Source organism: Haplochromis burtoni, unplaced genomic scaffold, assembly GCF_018398535.1.
Source record: "Haplochromis burtoni strain Fernald_Lab_line unplaced genomic scaffold, NCSU_Asbu1 Contig_42, whole genome shotgun sequence".
NCBI classification, from domain to species: domain Eukaryota; kingdom Metazoa; phylum Chordata; class Actinopteri; order Cichliformes; family Cichlidae; genus Haplochromis; species Haplochromis burtoni.
This window is the reverse complement of record NW_024582403.1, coordinates 885,001-908,163: the sequence shown is the minus strand read 5'-3', so window position 1 is coordinate 908,163 and position 23,163 is coordinate 885,001. Positions and strand designations below refer to the sequence as shown.

The following is a 23,163-nucleotide window of genomic DNA, read 5'->3' as shown; positions in this document are numbered from 1 at the left end:
TGTGTGTACAGTTTAGTGGAGAAATGGTGACTGAATGTTTGTGGAAGCGGGCTGTCACGGACTAATAAGGAGCTGCTTTGGTTGTGGCAGTCAGATGGACAGATGAGGCGACTATGATCTAACCATGTGAAGCCTGATCTACTGTCAACTGTCGAATCTGCATTTCCAGAAGGACAACAGGTGAACGTTTGGTCCTTTGTTGATGTGACACCAGTGTTCACAAAGGAATTTTTGCAGTCTGTTTCTTAGACACACACAAACTCAGACACACACGCTGCTCGGTGAAAATGAGCGGTGTATGTGCCAATCCAATGCAAATCCTGCAGGTTTTTTTCTGCAGGTAACAGCAGACGTGTGATTGACGCCTGTGAGACCTTATTTGTCTTGGTGACAGAGCCTCACAACGCTGCACGGAGAAAACGCATCACGCAGACAGACACGGCGGCTCACTCTGGACATATCTGTGAAGGTCCCTGTTATAGTTGCTGGTTCTCTTGTGCTTCTCTGTGTTTCTAGTTCCTCCTGCCCAGCTCTGCTGTCATGCTATTGTTACTCTTCATGTTTCACGATTAGTTACATGTCTTTTGGTTGCTTTCTTTCTTATTTTGAAGGTTTATTTTCTTACACCTGTTGTATTTCTAGATGTCGGCTTTTGGTCTATCCTTTTGTAACTGAGCTTTGTGTCTGCATTCGGGTCCTTACTCATGTCCAAAGAGTGTCATGATCCTGAGTCTTTGAACCCATATTTTGAGTTTTGTGTTCTTTATCCTATGTTTTATGTTATTATGTTTTGGATTTTGTGTGGGGTTACAGTTTCTGGATAGGTTATGTCGGTCCATGAGCTGGTTTCCCCTGTGTCTAGTTGTTAAGTCCCCATTAGTGTTCGTCAGTTTCATGTTTTATTTTTTCCCTGTTTTATTTCACCAGTCATTCGTTTTGTGTGCTTTTGATCACTTTTGTGTCTCATTAGTATTCTGTTCAGCTGTCTCATTTCCCCCCAGCTGTGTCTGCTTTCCCTAATGTGTGTATTTAAACCCTGTTTCCTAGGGTTGATACTTTGTTTCTATTGCGCTAGTATCAATTTGAAACCAATATCATCATTGGTATCCATTCTATCGATATTTAGATCCACCGATCTCTATTACTGGGTGCAAAACCTGCCTGCTGCACAGTGAATAGTGACACAAAGAAAGAAGGAAGAACAGGAATGTGTGTTTAGAGGTTTTTTAATATTAACTATAAAAAAAAGTCCACTTCCTCCACCAGATTCTACATAAAATAATTCACTGTCACCAAATTAGAGGTTTCACAATTCTGAAAAATAGTTACCTACCACACACAGTAGCTCAAACACACAGTTTACATCCTGTTGGTCAACAATGTTTAAAAAAAATACAGCAGTAACACGGACGTTATCATGTACAGTAGAATTACTTTTCTTTGAGGGCATCATCAAAGATGTAAAAATATAGCTGCCACATCTGAAAAATGTAGCAGAGTCAAGATCAAAACACTTTATATACAGTCAACAAAAAAGCAGCTGGAACCACCACTGTGAGCTGATATTAGCTTCAAAGTCATTAAGGTCACGGGCATTTTCCACTCGTCATAAAATGAGGCACACAGAGCAGAACTCAAACACACGATTAATATCATAAACGGTTGGTTTAATATTCTTTTCCACGCGGCTTTGTTTGGTGTCAGTAATTCTCACAGACTGTAGATAAAAGAAGGACGTAGTGAAGTCATCCATTGGTTTCTGGACTTCAAATGGATCCTATTTTGGTCGGGTTTATTACCATTTACTCGCTTTTAGAGCCTCAAGTGGCTGTTAGAGAAACTGCAGTTTAAAGCACTTGCATGTTGGATAAACTTCTTCGGACGGCTGTTTGGATTACAACGATGTTGTGGAAACACAATAATCGTGTTTCCACAACATGCTATCACAATAACCATTACATATTATAAGAATTAAGTATCTCCAAAGACAAGAATTACCAGCTTGGATAAAATACTTTATTTTTTAATTATGCAAATTATATAAATTGTATAAATTGACTGTTAATGTAGTGAAATTACTGAATATTTTTTTAGTTTCTCCCAAATCCAAATTTTTCAAAATATACAAGGCAAAAATGTAAAAACAGAGAGTTGTTTTGCTAATACATAAAAGCCAACAAAGGACTTAATGTGGTTCCAGCTGACTTGCACTGACACACAGTTTTGTCAAAATGAGGCATCACCTGCTGAGTTTATTCATTTATTTATTTTTACCTTTTACCATCTTTAACTTTATAAAATAAGTTCACAAAACAATCAACTCTCTGAGTGGTGATGATTTTAACACAGAGCATGAATTGTGTTTGGAGTTGACAGAAATATTGAGCAGAGTTGGAAGAAACTGGTGTTTTACAACTTCAAGTACAGAAACCTGCTTTTCTCTAGCTTACCATATGCGAACTGGACATTTAAAAGTCAAGCTAAGAGAGCTATCTCCTGCTGTGTTTTTGAAAAAAAAAACGAACGATACACATTCACATGGGACGTGACATTTATTTTTCAGGTCTTTGTCTTTACTCTGGAGCGCTCCTCCTCTCAGTGAGCCCACTCTGTTTTGCTGGCCAGCTTCCAGCAGCTGGCAGCTCTGGAGGCTAAAACAACAATAGCATTTCGCATCCTGTTCTTTGCGCAAAATGTTAACTCCTTAAATACATTCATCTGCCAAAAGCCCAGTGAACAAAAACCACAGAAACGATGGATGTCTGTGGCCTTGTCTGAACAATTCGACAGCAAGTAGAGGTAATTTGTTGCCAGTGGCACGACGAAGCTTGTGAGGGAGCATTTTTGAATCACAAAGTCCAAAATGTCCTCTTTAAGTACCTAAACCAGCTTTAGCAGATTTTTTGGACGCTCTGGCCATAATATTAAGCAAACAGTTGGCTATTTTTACATCATAAGAGCACAATAGGAGCCAGTCAGGATTTAGAGTCTCTGACAGATGGATTCCCAACGCGAAGCTGCTTTACAGAAAACACTTTAATTAGTGTTTGACTAAAAAACTGCAAGTTTGTTAGTTAAAAGAGAAGATGAGAAGTTAAAAAAACTGAAAAAAGTGAATCTAAACAAACCTCAATACTTTTAAACTTTCCTTCATCTGGTTTTTGGAGTTTATACAGTTTATACAATTTTTACTTCAGTCCAGATTCACTCCAACATATAGTCTGTAGTTTCTTTCCACATTTATGTCATTTAATGATTTAAATGATGGGGCGATCGTGGCTCAAGAGTTGGGCGTCCGTCTTGTAATCGGAAGGTTGCCGGTTCGAGCCCCGGCTCCGACAGTCTCGGTCGTTGTGTCCTTGGGCGAGACACTTCACCCGTTGCCCACTGGTGCTGGTCAGAGGAGTGTCCGGCAGCCTCGCCTCTGTCAGTGCGCCCCAGGGCGGCTGTGGCTACATGTAGCTTGCCATCACCAGTGTGTGAATGGGTGGATGATTGTGTGTAGTGTAAAGCGCTTTGGGGTCCTTAGGACCAAGTAAAGCGCTATACAAATACAGACCATTTACCATTTAAGAGCAACTTACGGCCACTAAAGTCAAAAGTAAGTCTATACTGCTGTCACGGCTGACTCAACAGGTGGCAGTTGCAGATTTGATGGCAACTGTGCTGAACAGATGTGTTGAATACAGATAACATGAAAGAAATACTGGCAGTGAAAGATAACTGTAATCAATAGGGATTTTGGCACGCCGGCGGATGTTTTTCAGAAACAATCGAGGACAGCGCTGTGACAACAATCGCCCACATTCAGGGCATCTAATAAAAAAAAGAGTGCAGTAGTTCGTAACTCATATTGCCCATACAGCTCATAACAGTAACGCTTTGTGTTTACAGTTTGCGTTGGAGTGTGCATTGGCTTCTACGGTGCCTGAATGGGACTGGAAGATACACATAAAGCCCTTAAAATGTGTGACAGTGGTGTTGCATTCGTGTGTGGCCCCATCTCCACTTGTAAAAGTCATTACTCTGTTAATGGCGGCACAGCACTTCATAGCATCTCTGCTCCCGCTTCAATTATGGATCAATTCAGTCGCGGCATGACCCGAACGCCTCTTCATCTTAAAAAAAGAAACATCAAATTGGGCAAAAAAGCTGCAAGCTGAGAGAAACGAGAGAGTTTACTGGCTCCTCGTCATGTGTTTCAAATACTTCCTGAACAGAAGAAGGGGATGAGAGTAAAGTTGTGATAGTCGTGGTGATGAAAGGAAAGTGCTTTCAATCTCCACTTGCGCCTTAATTAAAATGAAGAATGAGAGGAGGACGAGGGGCACAAAAATATTAAGCCTGATGTTCTGACTTCTGCAATTTAGAAGGAATTTTATGTGGAAAAGAGAAATCCCATTTTGGCTTTCACTCATACAAGTAAAATGTCCACAAAGAGACACGAACCATCTTTCCTCCTGGCTTTCATTGCCTGGTAAAAGTTCAGATGATCCCATAGTCCCTTAGAGACTTGAGCAGCACGGTGTCCTTCACGTCGCTGAAGACCCTGCGGATGTTGTTGGTATCTGTGGCACAGGTGAAGTGGGGGTACAGAGTCTTCCACATCTCCCGGTTGTTGTGGGTGACGGCCTGCTGCTCGTACATCTTGCGGATGAACTTCATAGCGTCTTCGGGGTCATGTTTCCTGCCTGTTGAAAAGTGGAGGTGAAAGATGGAAGTGGACAACAAAGAGATGAATTTGGGTGGAATAAACCGACTGATGGAGAAGAACAAAGACATCAGAGAATTTTAGATTTACTTGTCACTAAGCATGAGATGGAAATTAGATTAATCAACATGGCAAAACATTTTCAATTTCGAATTTAGAGGTGGCTAAAGTTGCATAGAAGGATATCAGCAGAGCGATCACAATGGCATGCAGAGCTTGACTCCAAGGTCTGCCTGAACTAACACTACGTTCGACTTTATTCTATCAGCAGATGAAAAAACCTCCCTGCAAATAATATATTTGAAAAACCGTAAACGGCGATCATTTAGAATACTTTCTTGATGATAACAATACCATTTCTAAACATTTCACTGCAAGTTCAAATCAGCTTTAAAAACAGTAGAAGACTGCAGGGATTATTAACAGGTATAGCCTTCAGAAGTAGTCACTGTAGCAGTAATAAGGACCACACAGTGCCTGCACTGGAACACAGCCACATTAGCGGCAAATAGCAGCCAGTGCTAGGAGCTGTTCACAGTTGTCATTAAGGTTAAATTGACATCAAAGAGCTTGACCCTGTGTGAGTCATTATTTTACCCCGCTAATGCTAGTGGTAAAACAAAGTGTGTGCACCGCACATACACATGTGCAAATTTTCACTTTCAGTCACTCATTTCAATCTTCCACACACACACACACACACACACTTGTACACCTGGGGGTATTCAGGTGGGGGTGCAGGAAGGCCAGTATCTGTCTGTGGTTGCCGTTGGTTACAGAGAGAGAGCGGAGGTGTGTGGGGGTGAGGGGGGCACCCTACTGCCTCTAACAGCAGCAGAGTTAAAGGCTGCAACCTCGTCATTAAGCACACAGAGTACCTGAAGTGACTCATCTACAAGAAAGACATAAAGAAGGAAGGAAGGAAGGAAGAAGAGACGGAAGAAGTAGGAAGAATGGACGGAAAGATAGAAGGAAAGAAGCAAGGATGAGGGCAAAGATGGTGAGCAATAAGGAAGGGAGGCATGAAGAGGGTAAATATGGGAGAAAAAAAAGGAAGAGGCCAAGGAAGAAAGAAAGGAAGACAGGAAGAGGGTAAAGATATCCGAAAGGGGGAGGAAGAGGAGAAAGATGGTGAGAAAGGAGGGAGAAAGGAAGAAGGAACAGAAGGAACAGAATAAAGAAAGCAACAAGGAAATGCGAAAGACTGCAAAGATGCTAAGAAGGAAGGAACGAATGAAGTAAGTAAAGAAAGAAGATGATAAGAAAGTAGAAAGGGAAGGAGCAGTGAAAGAAAAGCAAGAAGAGAAGAGCAAAAAATGTCTGGTGGCCGTGGTGAGGGCGACAGAGGGAGACTTTCAAGCTTGGAATTAGAAAATGAAATCACTTTGCACACACGTTTTTGGAAATGACACATTTTGTGCCAGGTGTAGAAGGGCGTGATGAAATTGTTGCATGCTCAAAGCAAATTGGCTGAAGCGAAATAACATCACAGCCCTCGTGTCTCGGACATGATTGTGTCCACGCTGCGATGGGAATAAACGCTTGCAAACAATGAGCTGCAATTGTAATTGTTGATGGCAGTGAAATCTGGCTGCTGACTTGGCTCAGTCTGCATTCAATGCTGCTGTGATTTCTTATTTGAATGTCTGAAACCTCCACGTTGAGGCTGAGTGTCGGACTGATTCACAAATATCAAACCCTTAGTGCTCACAATGCTCCCCGCCATTATTAAATCCACCGCAACTTCAGCACAGGCACTCGCAGACATCTTACAGTCTGACCAAATCTTCACAAAAAGCCTTCAAATCAACTAAAATACTTGGAATATGTTTTTTTCTTTCTTTTTTTACAAATTGTTTGATCAGTTGTCCGATAGTTGCTAGCAAAACTTCAACACACCCTCACCCTAAATGCAAACAAACAGAAGACCAGCTGACCTGTGAAACCGGGGAAGTATTTCTGCAGGTCTGATGTTTTCATTTTATCAGTCAGGATGTCAGTCTTGTTGAGGAAGAGGATGATGGAGGTGTTGAGGAACCACTGGGAGTGAATGGTGGTGTAGAACAGAGCCAGACTCTCTTGCATGCGGTTCTGGGGAGGACACAGAGCATTATCACAGAGGCAGGGAGAAAACAGTCCTTCAAAGAGAGGAAATAGGTTGTTTATGGGCAGCATATGGACCACAGTGGAGGTTAATAAATGCGATGGCAGACCAGAAAGTGTCTGGGAGAGATAAACGGATCAGTGACAGGATGGGAGGGAAGAAGAAGGCGATAGGGGGCTGCAGAGGCTGAGAGGAGATAAGAGAGAGGCTTTGTTGTACAAGAGCGAGACCTGCTGGTGAAACGATGGAATGACTGTAGTGAGAGACACATTTATGACTCTGGTACACATATATATACTTTGTTCTTTATTAACAAATTACAAAACTCCCAAACATAAGCTAAACAACCCAGTGTATGCTGTGTGTAAATGTACATGTGCTGTGTATTTTGCACAATCTATGTCCAGTGTGAACGGCCATCTTTAAACTGAGGTGGTGTCTGCCACCTACAGCGCAGGCTTGAGATCCCTTCAACCCCCGATCACACCTTGCCTCAGGTGACCACAATATGTCACATGATGGGTTGGGGCAAGGTCTCTCTGTGCTTTCACCCTTAAGCTGTTTTTTTGTTTTTTTTGGCTGAGCAGAAGTCTGCCTGCAGTGAGCTCTGATGTCGGATGGAGGCAGTGTACAAAACATGTGGTACAACCGGTCTGTGGGCCACTGTTGCTAGTGTTTTTGTTGGGTCACCAGCCAGCCGAGGAGAAGAGCGACGTTACAACATATAAGGAGCTAAAGTGAAAACAGAGTGTTGCAAACTCCCAAGTTCTGACTCGGGTAACCGAAACACGGCATTGCGACACCATCCGTCAGCCACCTACAACGCAGCCTCGATAACCCTTTCCAGGACCTTCAACCCCCGATCACACCTCGACTCAGGTGACCTCGATAGGTCACATGGTGCGCTGGAGCAAAGTCTACGAGTGTTTTCAACCTTCAACATTCTCATTGAAGGTAATAACCCACGCCTTTTTTTTTTCATGTGATGTTGCAGATGATCAATAGTGGGTCAACAACCCTCAGAAGACAACCCCTCATAAGGCTAAATACTTCGAACTCCTCTCTTAAATACCTGGGATGAGAGGTGAAGCATCTTTGCAAACCTAAAGAAGTCCAGTTACCTGGATGGCTGAGCACCTACATATAAATATTCCAAGCACCTTAGAATAGCTGGTAAACTATCCGGTAGATAAATCTGCACAGATCCTGTTATTGTGTTCATTTTCTGCAGCTGTACACTGAATGAGAGTCACAGGAGTTCTTACAGTCGTGTCTTTCTCCTCCAGGACTTGGTCATACTCGCTGAGCGACGCAAGGAAGATGAGGGAGGTGACGTTTTCAAAGCAGTGGATCCACTTCCGTCGCTCCGACTTCTGACCGCCAACGTCCACAATCCTATCAAGGATCAGAGGAAGGAAACGTGTAAAAGAACAAACAAAGGACAAATTGCCAAATGACCGTGAGCTGCTGAAGCGCCAAACGCGAGATCGAGCAGGGATCTCACTGGAGATGTGCTTACTTCTCCTGCCCAACAAAGTAACACTGTAATGCCAACAATGATAGTGATCGAGACAGTGAGGCATCTGGCACACCTAGGAAAAATGCAAAAACTATGACAGAACCCTGCACGAGCAAATCACACAAGAGGCATTCATTAACGTGCAGGTTTTCCTGTGTCCCTGCGTACTTGATGTGAGCTAATTCCTTTGTTAATATTAAATCAATTAAGTACTAAAATTAGCAAATTAAGCAAATGAATATAACAAGTATCCACATTGGAACAGGTGCCTGCGAGAGGTGAAGTATGGCATCCAATTTATTCAACAAAGATGTTCACTGCATAAAATAGTATTCATTATTACAGCATGTCTTAATGGATACTAATTTATTTAATCAGGCCTTTTTATAACTGGCCGTTTTGTGTCCACCTTTTGAAAAACTACGTCACACCTAGCAACGGGGTCAGCCACACCTCGTCACTGAGCTCAAGGTTCCCTTCCATTGCTCCGAGCATTTCCCAAACCACTTACAGCTGTACCCAAGATGCACTACAAATTAAGAAAACCTTCGTGAACGCCAAGGTGCTTATGTACAAATGCAAGAAAAACAAGCCCTTCCCACTCTTTCAGTGCTTACACGGTGCCCTCACATCAGTAATGTGCTAATAAGCTGCGATGTGAAGTGGAGATGTCCTTCTTAGAACATGACGCACTTTATTAAAGGACAAAAATGCCTCTTTGCCTTTCATTCACTTTTTTATTTTGCCATTAATTTATCCAGATGTATTTTCTCTTTAGTTTAAAGTGCATCATTATTTTCATTTCCAGCTCCATATTTGTATTCTTAGAGTCTAGCAGAAGAGCTCTGCATGATTCACAGTTTTAAATAAAGCTTATTTTGGTCACCTGCTTGTTGGGATTGCTGTGCTGAAAGCCAAGGATGCCCTCCCTCTGTGACATCATAAAGATTCAAGAGTAAAAATAACTGCCTGACACAAAGTCTGTGATCTTTTGGCTCATAGGGATTACTTGTACACGCACAGTGAAACTTTGGCCATGTTTAATATCAGCACTCCCCCTCTGTAACAGTATACATGTGAAAGAAAGTGAAGAAAGGCTTTTACTAGGTCAACTTTAAATGCTTTTAAGAGTTATTATTTTATGATAATATGTTGGAACACAATGTCCTTTAGAAATAAGCTTTGGATCTGTTGTCAAAGCTTAGTCTGACTGCCTACACATTTTCAAAATAAAACCCACATGAAGTCTGCACAGAGGCAATCAGAAATGCGATCCTATTGCGTCCAAGCTGGCGTGAGCAGACAAAGCCTCTGCAAGAGTCAATAGTATTTTTTTCACAGTGCAGTGAATAGTGAAGGTATTGGATTTGCCCCTGTGAGAGGTTAGAAATCCGAGGATTGGTCACCTTAGTGTGATGGTATTGACGGTAAAGGAGTAGTCGTGGATGCCCGTGGTGGGGAATCGAACTCTCAGCACGTCCTGTTCCGTGGGGATGTAGTCCTGGGAGGTGATGCGGTCCAGATTATTCATGTAGCTGAAAGAGAGACGCGATGGGGCCGAAGAGAGAAAAAATATTACAACGGCAAAAAAAAAAATCTGTTTCTCACACTAGAGGATATTTCTACTGAAACATATTGCCTCTGTTTACTTTGCATCCGGCAATGACAGGTGAACCGGTGATGACAGAAAAGAAAAAAACTGATTAAAAATGCAAGAAGGGAATGGAGCAAGTCCACATCAACCTGTGTACAGACCACAGCTTTATGGCTCATGTTGATACAAGCTGTCATTAGCTAATGTTGACTGCCTGTCCCTTATCAAGCACGCACCGCGATGACTGAACTGCCGGGTAAACACAGACCAGAACAGCAGTATAAAAGAGAGAAAACATGCAGGCTGAGCCCACACTTTGTTCTGTGACACTTGAGATACTTTTAGCGTAAGGCTCACACCTACTGTGTCTTTCCCCGTTGATAATAAAAACCCTGTCTGAGGTTAGCTCTACACTGTGGCTTAAAATGGTTTTTGTGATGTAGCTATAAAACCTGAAGACTCCTCCGTGAGCGCGACGTACAATTTCAGTGAGTAAAGCAGAGGTGGAAAATGGAAAAAATGACACAGTTAGGGCATAAATCTGAAGGGATCCTAGAACTTATCAAACTGGAAAAAGTTGGTCGATAAAATATCCAGTCATCCAGGTCATCATAGTCTAAGGAGCTTGGAAAGAAAAGCGTCTGGACTCCTTTAAGTTGCTTGAAGACGTTTCACCTCTCATCCGAGAACTGAAATAGCTTCTCGGATGAGAGGTGAAACGTCTTCAAGCAACTTAAAGAAGTCCAGACGCTTTTCTTTTCTTTCCAAGCTCTTTAGACTGCTCAACTCACTGTTTTAGCCAACATAAAAACCTTCAAATAACATCTTTGGTATTTAAATGAATACCAAAGACGTTATTATATCGTGACAACGTTAAAAAAACAGCAAAAATGGAAACCCCAAACAGCGTAGAAGGAGCACTTTAATCTCTTCCTGTCTAAATGTAGCACATTCACTGAAGAGGACAGCTGTTATTAGTATGACTACAACGGATGACGGGTTTGTTGTGCTCATCTTTTGTTGCATCATTTGTGTAACAGCTTTAACAGAATCAGCATCACCGACTCTGTTTTATGGCTGTGATGTTACACCTTTATGTATTACTTATTTATTAAGACTTTTTCAGAATCAGAATCAGAATGGGGTTTATTGCCAGATGTTGAGGTTTACAACATTAGGAAATTGCTGCGGTGCTTCAGTGCAAACAATAAGAATTAAAGTGCTATGTAGAAAGAAAGATATGTGCATGAGATATACATGAGATATATACATGAGAATAAGAATTATGAGTGCTACGTGCTTTCAGACTGATAATAAGCAACGGCACACTGACTGAATGCCATGCCGTGTCTCTTGTTGAAAGAAATGAAGGTTGTTCATTTTGAACTGAAGGTTTTGTAGCCATTTCTGTTTTAAGTTGGATTTTTTTCCCCAAACAACAGCCTAAAATAAGGAGTTAGAATTATTTACTTTGTGATTTGAGTGTTTTTCTTGGCTCTGGGATGTTAAAAAATTAGCAGCTCGATCAATAATGATGATAACAAAATCTAAATAGTTACAAAATTACCAGGCTACCTACACATTACACCAACAGGAGCTGCTCAGCCATTGAAACCATGCTATGAAGCTCCAGGCACACAGTTTTTGTCCAGATGTTAAAAAGGTTCAGGAGGTTTAGGACTGCGCTTCAGCACTCAGAGACCGCGCTCTGCAGCATTACATGGTTTGAGACTTTATGGCTGAGTTGCTCTGGTTCCTAAATGCTTCCACGCTGCCACTTACAGTGGATCGTGGAATATGCACAAGGGAAAAAACTTCACAGACTGACTTGTTGCAGTGGTGGCATCCTCTCCGGTCGTTAAGTCTGACGTCACTAGCCGCGTCTGGGCCTAAACTCCGCTGCAGGTCCATATATCAAACGATCACTATGGCATTACTGAGAGTTGAAAAACTGTCTAAAGTCTTTCATCTTTAATAAAATGATCAGCGTTCTGCTCTACCAGGTGTAACAATTGAGTTTAACATCCAGGCATCCATGAAAACGGAATTTATGACATTTAACGGAGTTAGAAGTTAGCAGGGAGTTAGCTCGCTTCTATCTAAATACAATATAGCATGTCCTGACTGCGGGGTTTAGGAAACAAATTCAAACGTACAGCTCTGCTATCACTTCCAGCATAAATGAAGACAGAAAACTAAACAGCAGTGACGTTTGTAGGGTTACTGAAGTTTGGCTAGCTGGTATATAATGATGTGCTACGTGACCGCTAGCGACACAGCTATGTTAGCATAATATAAACAAGCTAACTTTTTTTCCACTCGATAAAAGTTAACGTGAGTGTTCTCGGTGGTCAGGAACAAATGTAATCGCATGGCATGGCAGGATGCTGTAAAAGGACCAAACTTCAGCCAGGAGAACAACTGAGATAATCCATCCACAATACGAGGTTAGTCATTCATATACTGCTGCATGGGCTGGGCTGTAGCTACATCCTAAGGTTTTAAAAACTGACCTTAAATAAATGATTAGCGGTAATAAAAGCCGAGGGAGGTCAACAGTGATCACTGACTGTTTTAGGAGCTTTTTGAGATTAAATAGAAGAAAATACATAACATTAAACATGTTAACAACACAAAAGCCATATTAAACGCAGACTACTTTAGACCCGGAAGTAGGATTCATCATGTCATCACTTAACGACCGGATTAAAACACCACGCTTGGATTCGGTAAGCTCTTAAGAACGACCAGTTCCTTCACAAATGTTTATAAAGGCTGACTTCAAGCCTACCGTAGGTGCCTGATTTTATGCCCTTGTGGCAATGAGGCTAAAAGCACCTGAATTCAAAGATTAAGAGGAGGTGGCGGCCACTACGTTTTGTCTATATATGGTCATCCCCTTTTCCCCACAGATATCGACGTGCACTTTCTTCCAAACTTGCCGTCTATCATCATTTCCCATATCCTGATATTGTTGTTGGTGCTTTGTTGTGACAGCATTTCATCATGTGATACTGCGTCCCAGCCCTCACAGAGGGTGTGGTGCAGCTTTGACTTCTAGCAAAGCACAGCTACTCACTACTCTGTAGAGTCCAGGAGTTGGTACTCGCAGCGGCGGCTGTAACAGGCACGTATTCCCGAGTCTGCCCAGAGGCGGCGGATTGCGTCAACATGGCCCCGTTCCAGTTGGGTGACCTGTACTATGCTTACGTCCTCCAGCCTCTTGGCGTAAATCTGGAGGACAGCACAAGATTCTCAGTGTGAGGAGATTTCATGATGAATGCTTAAAAAACATTGAATACAAAGCTTTTTAACATCCTGTGTAATTAATCCTTCAACAGATGCTTTGCACCAAGGATTTGTGCATGTTTATAGTAAAACCACCAGCTATTTATAGGCTACAGAACGCTATGCACGTATATTGGTGTCAGCGTGTTTCATGCTTCTTCTTCAATGTGGGCGTAATCCTACAAATCCTGGGAGTGCACTTCTGGTCAGACGCCTGCACACCTGCGCTGGCGCCCGTGTTTATGAATAAGCGTTGATGTGTAACTGGGTGTGTCCGTGTGTGTTTATGCATCTACCTCGTTCTGTGGGTTGGAGTAGGGAATTCTGAGCGTGGCCATCGCTCCTGTCATTGCAGTCATGGCAGTTAAGATATTCTGGTAGATGCATTTGGCGAAAGCCTTCCTCTCCTCCTCTGAGTAGCCTCGTCCGTGAATGATCCTCATCTGTCGGATGAAGGTGGTTTTTCCACTCTCCCCAGTCCCTGAGGCAGCAAACAGAACAGCTAATAATTTACATTTAAAGCAGAAATCCTTCATTCAGGTTTCCTCAGAGCAAAGATGAGATCGAGTTAACTGAAAATAACGGTGCTTTAAAAATGGCCAGATATGCACTGCATTCCCATGGAAAAAAATGGAGACGCTGTAATTGTGAGAGAAGGTTAAAGCACTTATCTGTGAGCAGTATATTTAAGAGGATGGGACGATGGTGCTACCTGAGTTAATGTAATTCATACATTCATACATGAACACAACTCCCGTCCATTTCCAAGAATACTTCAGCACCTTTCAGACAAAAAAGGCTGCAGAGCTCTTCTCCCTCAGACTGATATAAAACCACATAATAACTCCTCGTTCTGTGACAGGTGAACACACCTGTCAGGCATAAGATTCTACAAATACTTCTGTATTGCACCTCCACGCAAATGTTGTTCTTAGATTTAGAGTGTACATGTTATTTATTAATGGAACGTGCACTACTCTTACACAACATCAGTCTCACTTTTGCAGTTTACAGTTACAAAGTTTTTTCTTTGTTTTTTATCACTGTTGCATGTGTATATTTTTGCAGGCTCTCATAGGGTTTTTGCAATATCTGTGCTTACTAAACATTTAACACAACATCTTTAAAAGGTGGTAATATGCTGGTGTTTGCATCATATTCTACTATCCTTAAGCCCTTCCCACACACACACAGGTATTTTGGAAAACAGTTTTTTACATCAGTTTTTGGCCTTTTGTCCACAACCATGTTTTAGGTCACTGAAAAGAAGTCTTGATGCATATGCTCAATCATCCAGGTAAAGAAATCTCAAGAAGCTACGTCCACATGAACAGAATCAACTTTTTAGGGTCACTGAAAAGCGTGGATGTTTCATGTGGATGGGATGGTCTCTTAAAACAAAAGCAGAAGCTCCTAGTTTAAAAAAATATTCTCATAGATGTGGGTGTAGATGTGGTCAGAAAAGCAGCTTTAAAACAACACGTAATCATTCTCTTTTGCATCCAAGGCTATGGTAAGTTCCTCCTGTAGCCTCAGGGAGATCAAAGTGTTAACCTTAAGCTTTTTTGTGAATATAAACTATAAAGTAGCGTGATGAGGAGACTTTATTCCACAGGAAGCTGAAAAACGAGCACTCAATTCAAAACACAAAAGGCCTGATATACAGCTTGCAGGTACCTTCTCTGCAGACTAGAATCAAAGATACTCTGTTAAAGATACACCGAACGAGAGGGGGAAAAGTTGATTTATGTTCTGTTACACCTCGGTTTATTGTTAACATTTTATGCCCCTCTTGTTTTATTGTTTTGTATCCACATCATTCTGTGTGGTGACTGTATTTCATAACGAGCGCCCTGGATTTACGCTGCTTCTCACACGGTTACAGTCCCAGGGTTTTAAGTCGTGTTTATTATTTTAGGGTTCTCTGTTTGCTTTCGCTGATGTTTTAGTGCTCTGTGTGTTTTGTATTACTGTTGGTTGAGTTCTTCATTCCTATTTTTCATTTCTTTATTATTTCAGTCTCAGTGCTGAATGCGTTGATTTTTAATAGTTTTATTTCTGTTCCTCCCCTCATATCTTGTTGTTCTCACCTGTGCTAAGCGCGCTAACCTGTGCCTTGTTTCCCACCTGTTTCCTGTGTAATCAACCCTCTGTGTATAAATAGTCCTGTCTTTTCCTCTGTCTAATTTTCAGGTATGTGTTATGGTTCCTGTGTTGCCTCTGTGATTGCATTTATACTTTTTTATGGCCTAAATAAAGTTCTATCTTTTAAGTCTGCATCCTGCACTCAGACAAGGAGTGCAGAGGACTGAACAGACTTCAGTGAACGCTCCTGAAATCCTAACTTAACCACTCAGACGAAAGAGTGAGTGGTCTTTGGATGTATTTGTTTTATTCAGTTGTCAGCTAGACGAAACGAAACTCTTGAAACTTTTTATTCTGGGAATCAACACGACTTTTGAAGGAAAATCATAAAGCAGCGTTTGTGTGAGACGTGCTGAAGATGTTTTCCTGACAGTCCAGTTTTTGCAAAACCGAAATTTTTGTACAAGACGTAAGAAAAACTGGCCCCCGTGTATCACGTCTCATTATCTTCTTAGTCTGCTGAAAACATCCCAAAAAACGACACACTCATTTACTGTGTGCTATTTACTGGGTATCTGCTGCTCTTTCACAGTGCCACAAAGCAGCAGCATAGCTATCATAAAAGATACTGTGGTTCACGCATAGCTGCAGAGACAGATAGTTGGTTAACTAATACAGTATTAGACATTTTTAGAAAAATTGCATTTGGTTTTGTGTTATTCTTTTGGTTCTGATGCAAAAAAGACGCAGACCGACAGCCAGTTAACCAAACACAGGTCTCTGAACTCCACGAGGAACCCGGGAGTACCGAGAGAGAACCCACAAAGATACAAGGAGAACATGCAAACTTGACACAGAAAGGTCCCAGCATGGGGCGACAGCGCTAACTCCTGCAACACTGCACTGCCCACTTATTCAATATATGTCAATAAAGTGGACCTATGATGTTCTACCTCATGTTTCAATCGTATATGTATATTACGAGAAATGAACGTCCAAGCATTCTCCGGCGAGGGATCTCTTGTTTATGATCTTTTGATTCATCATAAACTTGATTTTCTGTTTAACGGAGACCTGGCAGCGGCCCAGTGACTTCTTCGAATTTGTTTACACCTGTCAAGCCCGTGTATCTAGATGTGAGGGTGGCGCCGTCTGTTCCTACCCATTCAAAATATGAAATCACGATGATACAAATCAATGGACCAATTCCCACAATCTCAGCTGCTTTTTGCTGCTTTGCTAACCCTAACCCTACCTAAGCCCAACGCTGACCTTTTAAATGATTTTTCTGATTAGAAAATCGTGGGCATTTATATTAAATATGACCAAAGATTCAAATAATGAGGACATTGTATGTAAAGTAATTCCTGTGAGCTCTGTCTTCAATCTGCTCTACAGATTAGGTTAATTATGAACCATGACTAAGACTCTATTAAAGTACAAGCATGAAAGTATGGATCTGAAAAGAGGATCATGCATTGATAATTACAAGGGTGTCAACCTTTCTGGTCTTTGTGTTATAGTGGTTGCTGTTTGACACAAGCACTAAAAAGAAAAGTGTATATATTCAAATGACTTGGTTTTGTCTAACAAACAGCAGAGAAGCTGCAGAAACAAGACAAAATAAAGTCAGCACGTAGAGATATTCAAATTCAAACGATTGAAAATCGACTTGTCAGTTGAGTTTCTGTCAGCTAGACTATTTATCATGTAAATATTTCACCTATGACACCAGCTCAGGGTATCTCTGCCAGGAAGGTGAAATTATCTTAAAATCAGATAATCCCAAACTTGTCAGACTAACTGTAAGAAAACCCAAACAAAGCTGGGCTTGTATGTTTCTGGGCCGTGTGCCACAGGTGGTTTTCAGGTGGCATAACCAATCCCTACTTTCATCGTTCATTCTTCACATACTCACATGGTGACACATGCCTTACATAGCTTATACACTCATGTGCAGAGGTCACCAAACAGTCTCGATTTGTATGCAGGGTGTACCTTAGGGTATCTCGTCAAATTTTAAATGCAGTTTAATGTCTGTTTAGCCTGTTTTTTGTGGGTTGTTTATTTTGTTGCATGAACCAACAGGTGTGTGTGGTGCTGTACTGACCCAGCAAAAGGATTTTAATCTCCCTCCTCTCCTTCTTCTTCTGTTGCTTCAGGATCCTCTTGATCTCTTTGTCCACAGCAATGGTGTTCTTCTCCTCCTCGGACAGACAGCACACGCAGGTGCTGTAGCACCACCGCCCGCAGCCGGCCATGGCCAAAAACACTGAAATCAAACTGTTAATGCATTATTAAGTAGCCAAAGGAGCTTGCAAAGAAAAGCGTCTGGACTTCTTTAAGTTGCTTGAAGACGTTTCACCTCTCATCCGAGAAGCTTCTTCAGTTCTAAGGTCAAATGGTGGAGAGTCCCAGATATAAACCTAGTGGGAGTGACCCCCCACAGAGGGACAAAAGGACTGCCATCTATAATCCAGTTTTGAGATCCCTTCCCAGACGCCTTAACGCCCACTCACATCCTGGGCCATCTGACCTCAGGAATTCGCATGACAAGGTGAGGCCAGGTTTCACAATGAACCCACCTGAAACTCTGGCTGATTGGGGCCCGCACCCAATTTCACACCTTGGCTCAGGTGATTAGAGGATCATCAGGGGGTCCTTTTGTCCCTCTGTGGGGGGTCACTCCCACTAGGTTTATATCTGGGACTCTCCACCATTTGACCTTAGAACTGAAGAAGCTTCTCGGATGAGAGGTGAAACGTCTTCAAGCAACTTAAAGAAGTCCAGACGCTTTTCTTTGCAAGCTCCTTTGACTACGATGACCTGGATGACTGAGAACCTTCACAGACATTAAGTAGCCAAGCACCCGCAATAATAAACTCACTGTTAGGCAGCTTGATGTCTGTTTGCTCTTCAGTGGTTTTTACTTGCTCACTGACACGCCAGTGGTCTTTATTTGCAAGTATGCCGACCGAAGGTTAACTTTAAAGGCTGTTTCATACTTTTATGTACGCTTCATTATGAAACTCGCCGGTCAGTTCGGTGAGTAAACACTACAGCACCTTTGTCACTAAGAACTTTTCCTTTTCGTCTTTTACAAGAGAAACAAAATGAATCTCTCACCTCCAATCAGCCTGTCACACTCCCTGAAGACGAGCAGGTACAGGTTCAGATTTCTTTTCCCGGGCCATTTTCCCCTCCCTCAGCTCTGCACCTGCTGACAGCGGCTAACAGCTGCCGTGGCCCACCAGCAGCTTCATTAGCTCCCACTGACTTTAAACGCCTTTTTTTCCAGCCCACACGGAACAACGTCCAGTTCGGGAAAGTCCACCGCGCCTACGCAGGAATGTGCCGCCTCCCCGAGCCGCTCCAAAAACCGCGACTGGAATGCTGCCCGAACGACGCCGCCACAAGACAGCGGCAAACGACGGCAGAAGCGCCGGAAGATAGAGGTTTGGACGTACAAAATAAAAGCATGTCGTCGCAAGTTGCATTCAAACGTGAAAGATTAAATTGAAACCCGAATTTTTTTTATATTTTCCTGCTTCATGCATGTGATTTCTTCTTCACTCATCTTTTTCCCCACTCATTTTACCAGTACACTACTCTGCATTTAATAATTAGTTATTGCTAACGTCTGACTCTTTTGTCTGTCCGCCAAAGGTCTCTTCCTGTTAGAAGTAAGTTTTTCCTTCCGACTGTCGTCGAGTGCTTTCTCATAGGAGGTCATTTGATTGTTGGGGGTTCTTTACCTTATAATGTAAAGTCACCCAAGTAGACTGTTGTTGTGATTTGGCGCTATATACATAAAATTGAATTGAACTGATTCCAGTGTTATTCATTTGTTTTGTAGCTGTTACTGTTGTCCATGCTTAATAACCTATAGTAGACAAATATCGCCCTAAAGGAAAATTATATGTGAATTATGTGTGATTAATACTGAAGAAAGATCTGTAAAAACTACATATGTGAAATATTTGGGAGTTTGTAACACCATTACCACCATGGTCTCCTGAGATGCATCACATTTTGATATTTCGCATACAACATATGCATCGTCACTGGGTACAGTGTAAAAATGATGCTTGCACATTAATGCATTAATACTAATAATAACACTAACATTATACATAATAATACAGCTCTGAACATTTTCTACATTTAATGCATTTAATGATATGTAATGTCTGCAGTTAATAATTGATTGGTGTCTATTGTTAAAAAATAAAAACAAAAAAGTATTCTTGTATTCTTAGCTCCTCACTGGATTTCCAAACTTCTCACCTGATTAGTAAATCCATCCACCCTGCAAAGGAAACTTCTGGTCATTAGACAAATTACACAACCACAGGTAAATGCAGGAATTTAGGCTGACTGGTATATCAAGATTTTTACGTTTGCCTGGCTCTCTTATCACGTCCAAGGTATTGTAGAGTGACTTTGCAGTGGATTTCATGGTCGCTTTGTTACTCATAAAAAGTACCATGAAGTACTTGAACTCCTTCTCTTCTCCTTCATGGAGCAAGCCGTTGTTTTCCAGAGGAGCAGAGTGACCTAAGATTTAGGGATGCTGCTCAGCATTCCAGCTGCAATCCCAAAAATCACGTTCATAATTCACGTTCAGTTCCAAGATCAGGACCCATGTTAAACATCTGTCCACAACACCTGTGGTTGTGGTGACAACACTGATGACCATGAAATTGTGAGCTTGGGATGCTGACTCCACACATGGCAAAACAGCCAAACTTATTCTGTGCTCTGCTTCACCTGATTCATTGCTGTTACTGACCACTCCTTGGGTATATTGTTCTAGAGTAAACAACTTTGTCACGAGCCTCACAGTTTGGATCGTGCATGACATTTACACCTGTGACAGAGTACACAGTATGACAAATGCTTCCAAAAACCAATGCATGTGATAACAAAGAAGTGCAATGTAAAAATGTTTGCCTATCGTTTAATTACACCAGCTGAGGTTGATTTAATGTTCTTTTAATGCAGGCATAAAAATGCTTTGCGTGAAAAATACCCCACACACTGATATTCTTACTCTTTTATTTTTACTCTATTTACTCTATTTCTTTTATGTGTATTTATTATAATTTTATTTTTACAGTGTAGTATGGTTTCATGTAATTGAAAGTTGTAAATCTTCTCTATGCAATGTGGATTTAAAAGCCCAGCAAGGGACAAGGGTTTGAAATAAGCAATAGCTATAAACTCTGGCAGCACATTCTTATCATGCTCCATATAGGAACTATGCTAAACTGCATTGCCCCTTTTGAATATATAAACTGAAATAGAACTTTAGAAAAGCAGGATGAGGAGTGGGCTAACAGTTATAAACAATAAAATTCTTTTTTTTTAAATTTTTATTCGACATTTTTATTTAAAACTGCAGGAGAACCTTTGAGCTTGTTGTGCAGACGCTATTATTATGAAAATACATAACCGGAAGTTAGCTCTTCTTTTTCATGTCTGTTTTGACTGTTTTCAAAGAGTCCGCGGATAAAGTTTCAGCTACCGCAGAGGCTCCACGGCTTCATGTTTCACATGAGCTGGGGGCAATCACTGACTCACAGACTTTTACTTTTTACTCATTTATTTTTAATAACCAGATGTTATATTTTAAAAAAAAAAGAAGCTTGTTTTACACTTCTACATTTCAAAATGATTTAGAGAACTTTTCATTAAAACTATTCAAATTCATTCATTAAAACAACCAAATCCAAGCATTTTCTTTTTATCAGGTTATGAAAAAACGAGAATATTATTGTGAAAATTTAACATCTAAATTATGACATGTAATAAAATGGTTACAGGTCTAGTACAATACAAAAGAACACACGCAAAGTACTCCAACCGTCAGGAATCCGTGTAAGGCTCAGTGATTCAGTGATTTTTCACCGTGCAAAGGTTTTTCAGAGTAAAGATGAAGAGGGCAGCAGGTTTGTCACTCCTCTTCTTGGCTGCTGTTTGGATGTCCAACTTTTGTCTCACCTGGCAGAACCGGTTTGTCCAGCTTTCACGGTTTCATATATTGAGATCACCTGAGCCCCACGTTGCCATGGCAACGATGTGAGGCGAATATGGGGTCTTTAGTGTATATGTGTATGCGTGTGTTTTCAATTACAGCAAGTAATTAAAGCTTTAATATATGTAATGCATTTTATTTGCTTCTAATAGGCTGGACTTTTACAGAGGTGTTGCTCTGTAAACAAAGCCCTGCCATACTTGTCATCTTTTGTGTGTTATGTGCGACTGTGTTGTAGCTCTTCTTCTTGACATTTGTGTGTTTATTAAGATGATAATGGTGCAAATATTGTTTTGAAGAACGCCTTTTGTAGGCTTTTTTCCCCCCTTTTCATTCCCCTTCCTTTATATAATTCTCTAAAATCTCTGCCAACAAAGATGTGTTTAGTGAGAATTTAGGGAGAGAAAAAAAGGAAAGGAAGACAGAATAGAGGAGCAAGGAACAAGAGAGAGAGAACACAAGAGAAATGAGGAAAGAAAGCGGAAAAGGTAAAACGGTGGGGAATTATGCGCAAAAAGTGGGCGTTGAATGACAGTAACAGGAAAACAAAACAAAAAAAACCCTTCCTCGTGCTTCCCGTTACAGGGATTTAGACATCTGTAGTGTTTACCTGCTGGCAGAGATGGATCCAGATCTCTTAGTACAATGGAACACTTTGTGTAGAACCTGTATTATTTATGTGCTTGCTTGTTTGTTGTACATGCAGCGGCAGTAACACAGACTCTATCCCCATGTCACCGGCTGCTGAGGGAAACACGAGATGATCAATGATTAATCTGACAGCATCTATCAGACAGTGTGTCACACCAGAAACAATAGAGCACCGCAGGCAGCTTCTCATCAGGTTAACATCACTCCAAACAGGAGTCTCTGCACACAGCGTGGCGTATTATTGTTTATGGGGTTAAAAAAAAAGCTTCTCTTCATTGGTTCCCTATAAAATACAGTGTGAAGTTTTAAATCCATCCACATACAAACTTTTGAATAATTAGGTCCTGTCATATTTTAAAGACCTCATGGTTATCCTAACAGACCACTTTCCTCTCAGACTGCAAGCTTACTTGTGGTATTTGAGGCTTCAACTGTCATCAGACTCCTCTTCTGTAAAACCAGCTCCCAGTTTGGATTTAAGAGACAGTCACCCCCTCTACTTTTAAGATTAGGCTTAAAACCTTTTGGTAAAACATATGGTTCGGGCTGGATCAGGTGACCCTGAACCATGCTGCTAGGAGACTTCCCATTATGCACACCGATCTCTTCATCTCCACTCCCTTCTATTCACTTTTATTTTATTTGCCACTGCACGTCATTAACTCTTGTCTTCTTCCTTCCATAGTTTGTGTTTTGTCCTTTGTCTTTCTGTGTTCTCTTTTTTTCTCTTCTCTTTCCCTTCACCTCCAGTCAGCTGTGGCAGATGGCCGCCCCTCCCTGAGCCTCGTTCTGCTGGAGGTCTTTTCTTGCTAAATGGGAGTTTTTCCTCCAAGTGCTGCTCATGGGGGATTTTCTGATTGTTGGGGCTTTCTCTCTAATGTTGTAAAGTCTTTACCTTGCAGTATAAACCACTTCAAGGGGACGCTTGTTGTGATTTAGCGCTATGGAATTAAAGTTGAACTGAATATTTTTTATATTTAATATACTTTATTTATTATGTCTTACACTCCTACTGAACATCATGCAGATTTTTTTAAGGATGGTGCAAATATATACTAATTTCTGGGACTACATATTTACTCCTTCAGTCTGCATGCTAAAGTGTGTGTGTGTGTGTGTGTGTGTGTGTGTGTGTGTGTGTGTGTGTGTGTGTGTGTGTGTGTCTGTGTTGGTG

At 41.3% G+C, this 23,163-nt stretch overlaps 1 protein-coding gene across 2 annotated transcripts; it reads right to left on the bottom strand.

The window, feature by feature from the left end:
* Window positions 1–958: 958 nt before the first annotated feature.
* On the bottom strand, window positions 959–18,710 carry LOC102308147 (guanine nucleotide-binding protein subunit alpha-11). Of its 2 annotated transcripts, none has more exons than XM_014333142.2 (8): window positions 18,428–18,710; window positions 17,412–17,584; window positions 13,513–13,697; window positions 13,008–13,162; window positions 9,741–9,869; window positions 8,081–8,210; window positions 6,649–6,802; window positions 959–4,691 (listed from the first exon to the last, which is right to left on the bottom strand). In XM_014333142.2, the coding sequence occupies exons 2-8, from the start codon at window positions 17,560–17,562 to the stop codon at window positions 4,486–4,488; spliced, it is 1,110 nt and encodes a 369-aa protein (XP_014188628.1). In that variant the 5' UTR covers window positions 17,563–17,584; window positions 18,428–18,710; the 3' UTR covers window positions 959–4,485. The 2 variants fall into 2 exon arrangements, with proteins under 2 accessions (XP_014188628.1, XP_005920871.1); XM_005920809.3 differs by having other exon boundaries at window positions 17,412–17,573.
* Between the last annotated feature and the right edge of the window lie 4,453 nt (window positions 18,711–23,163).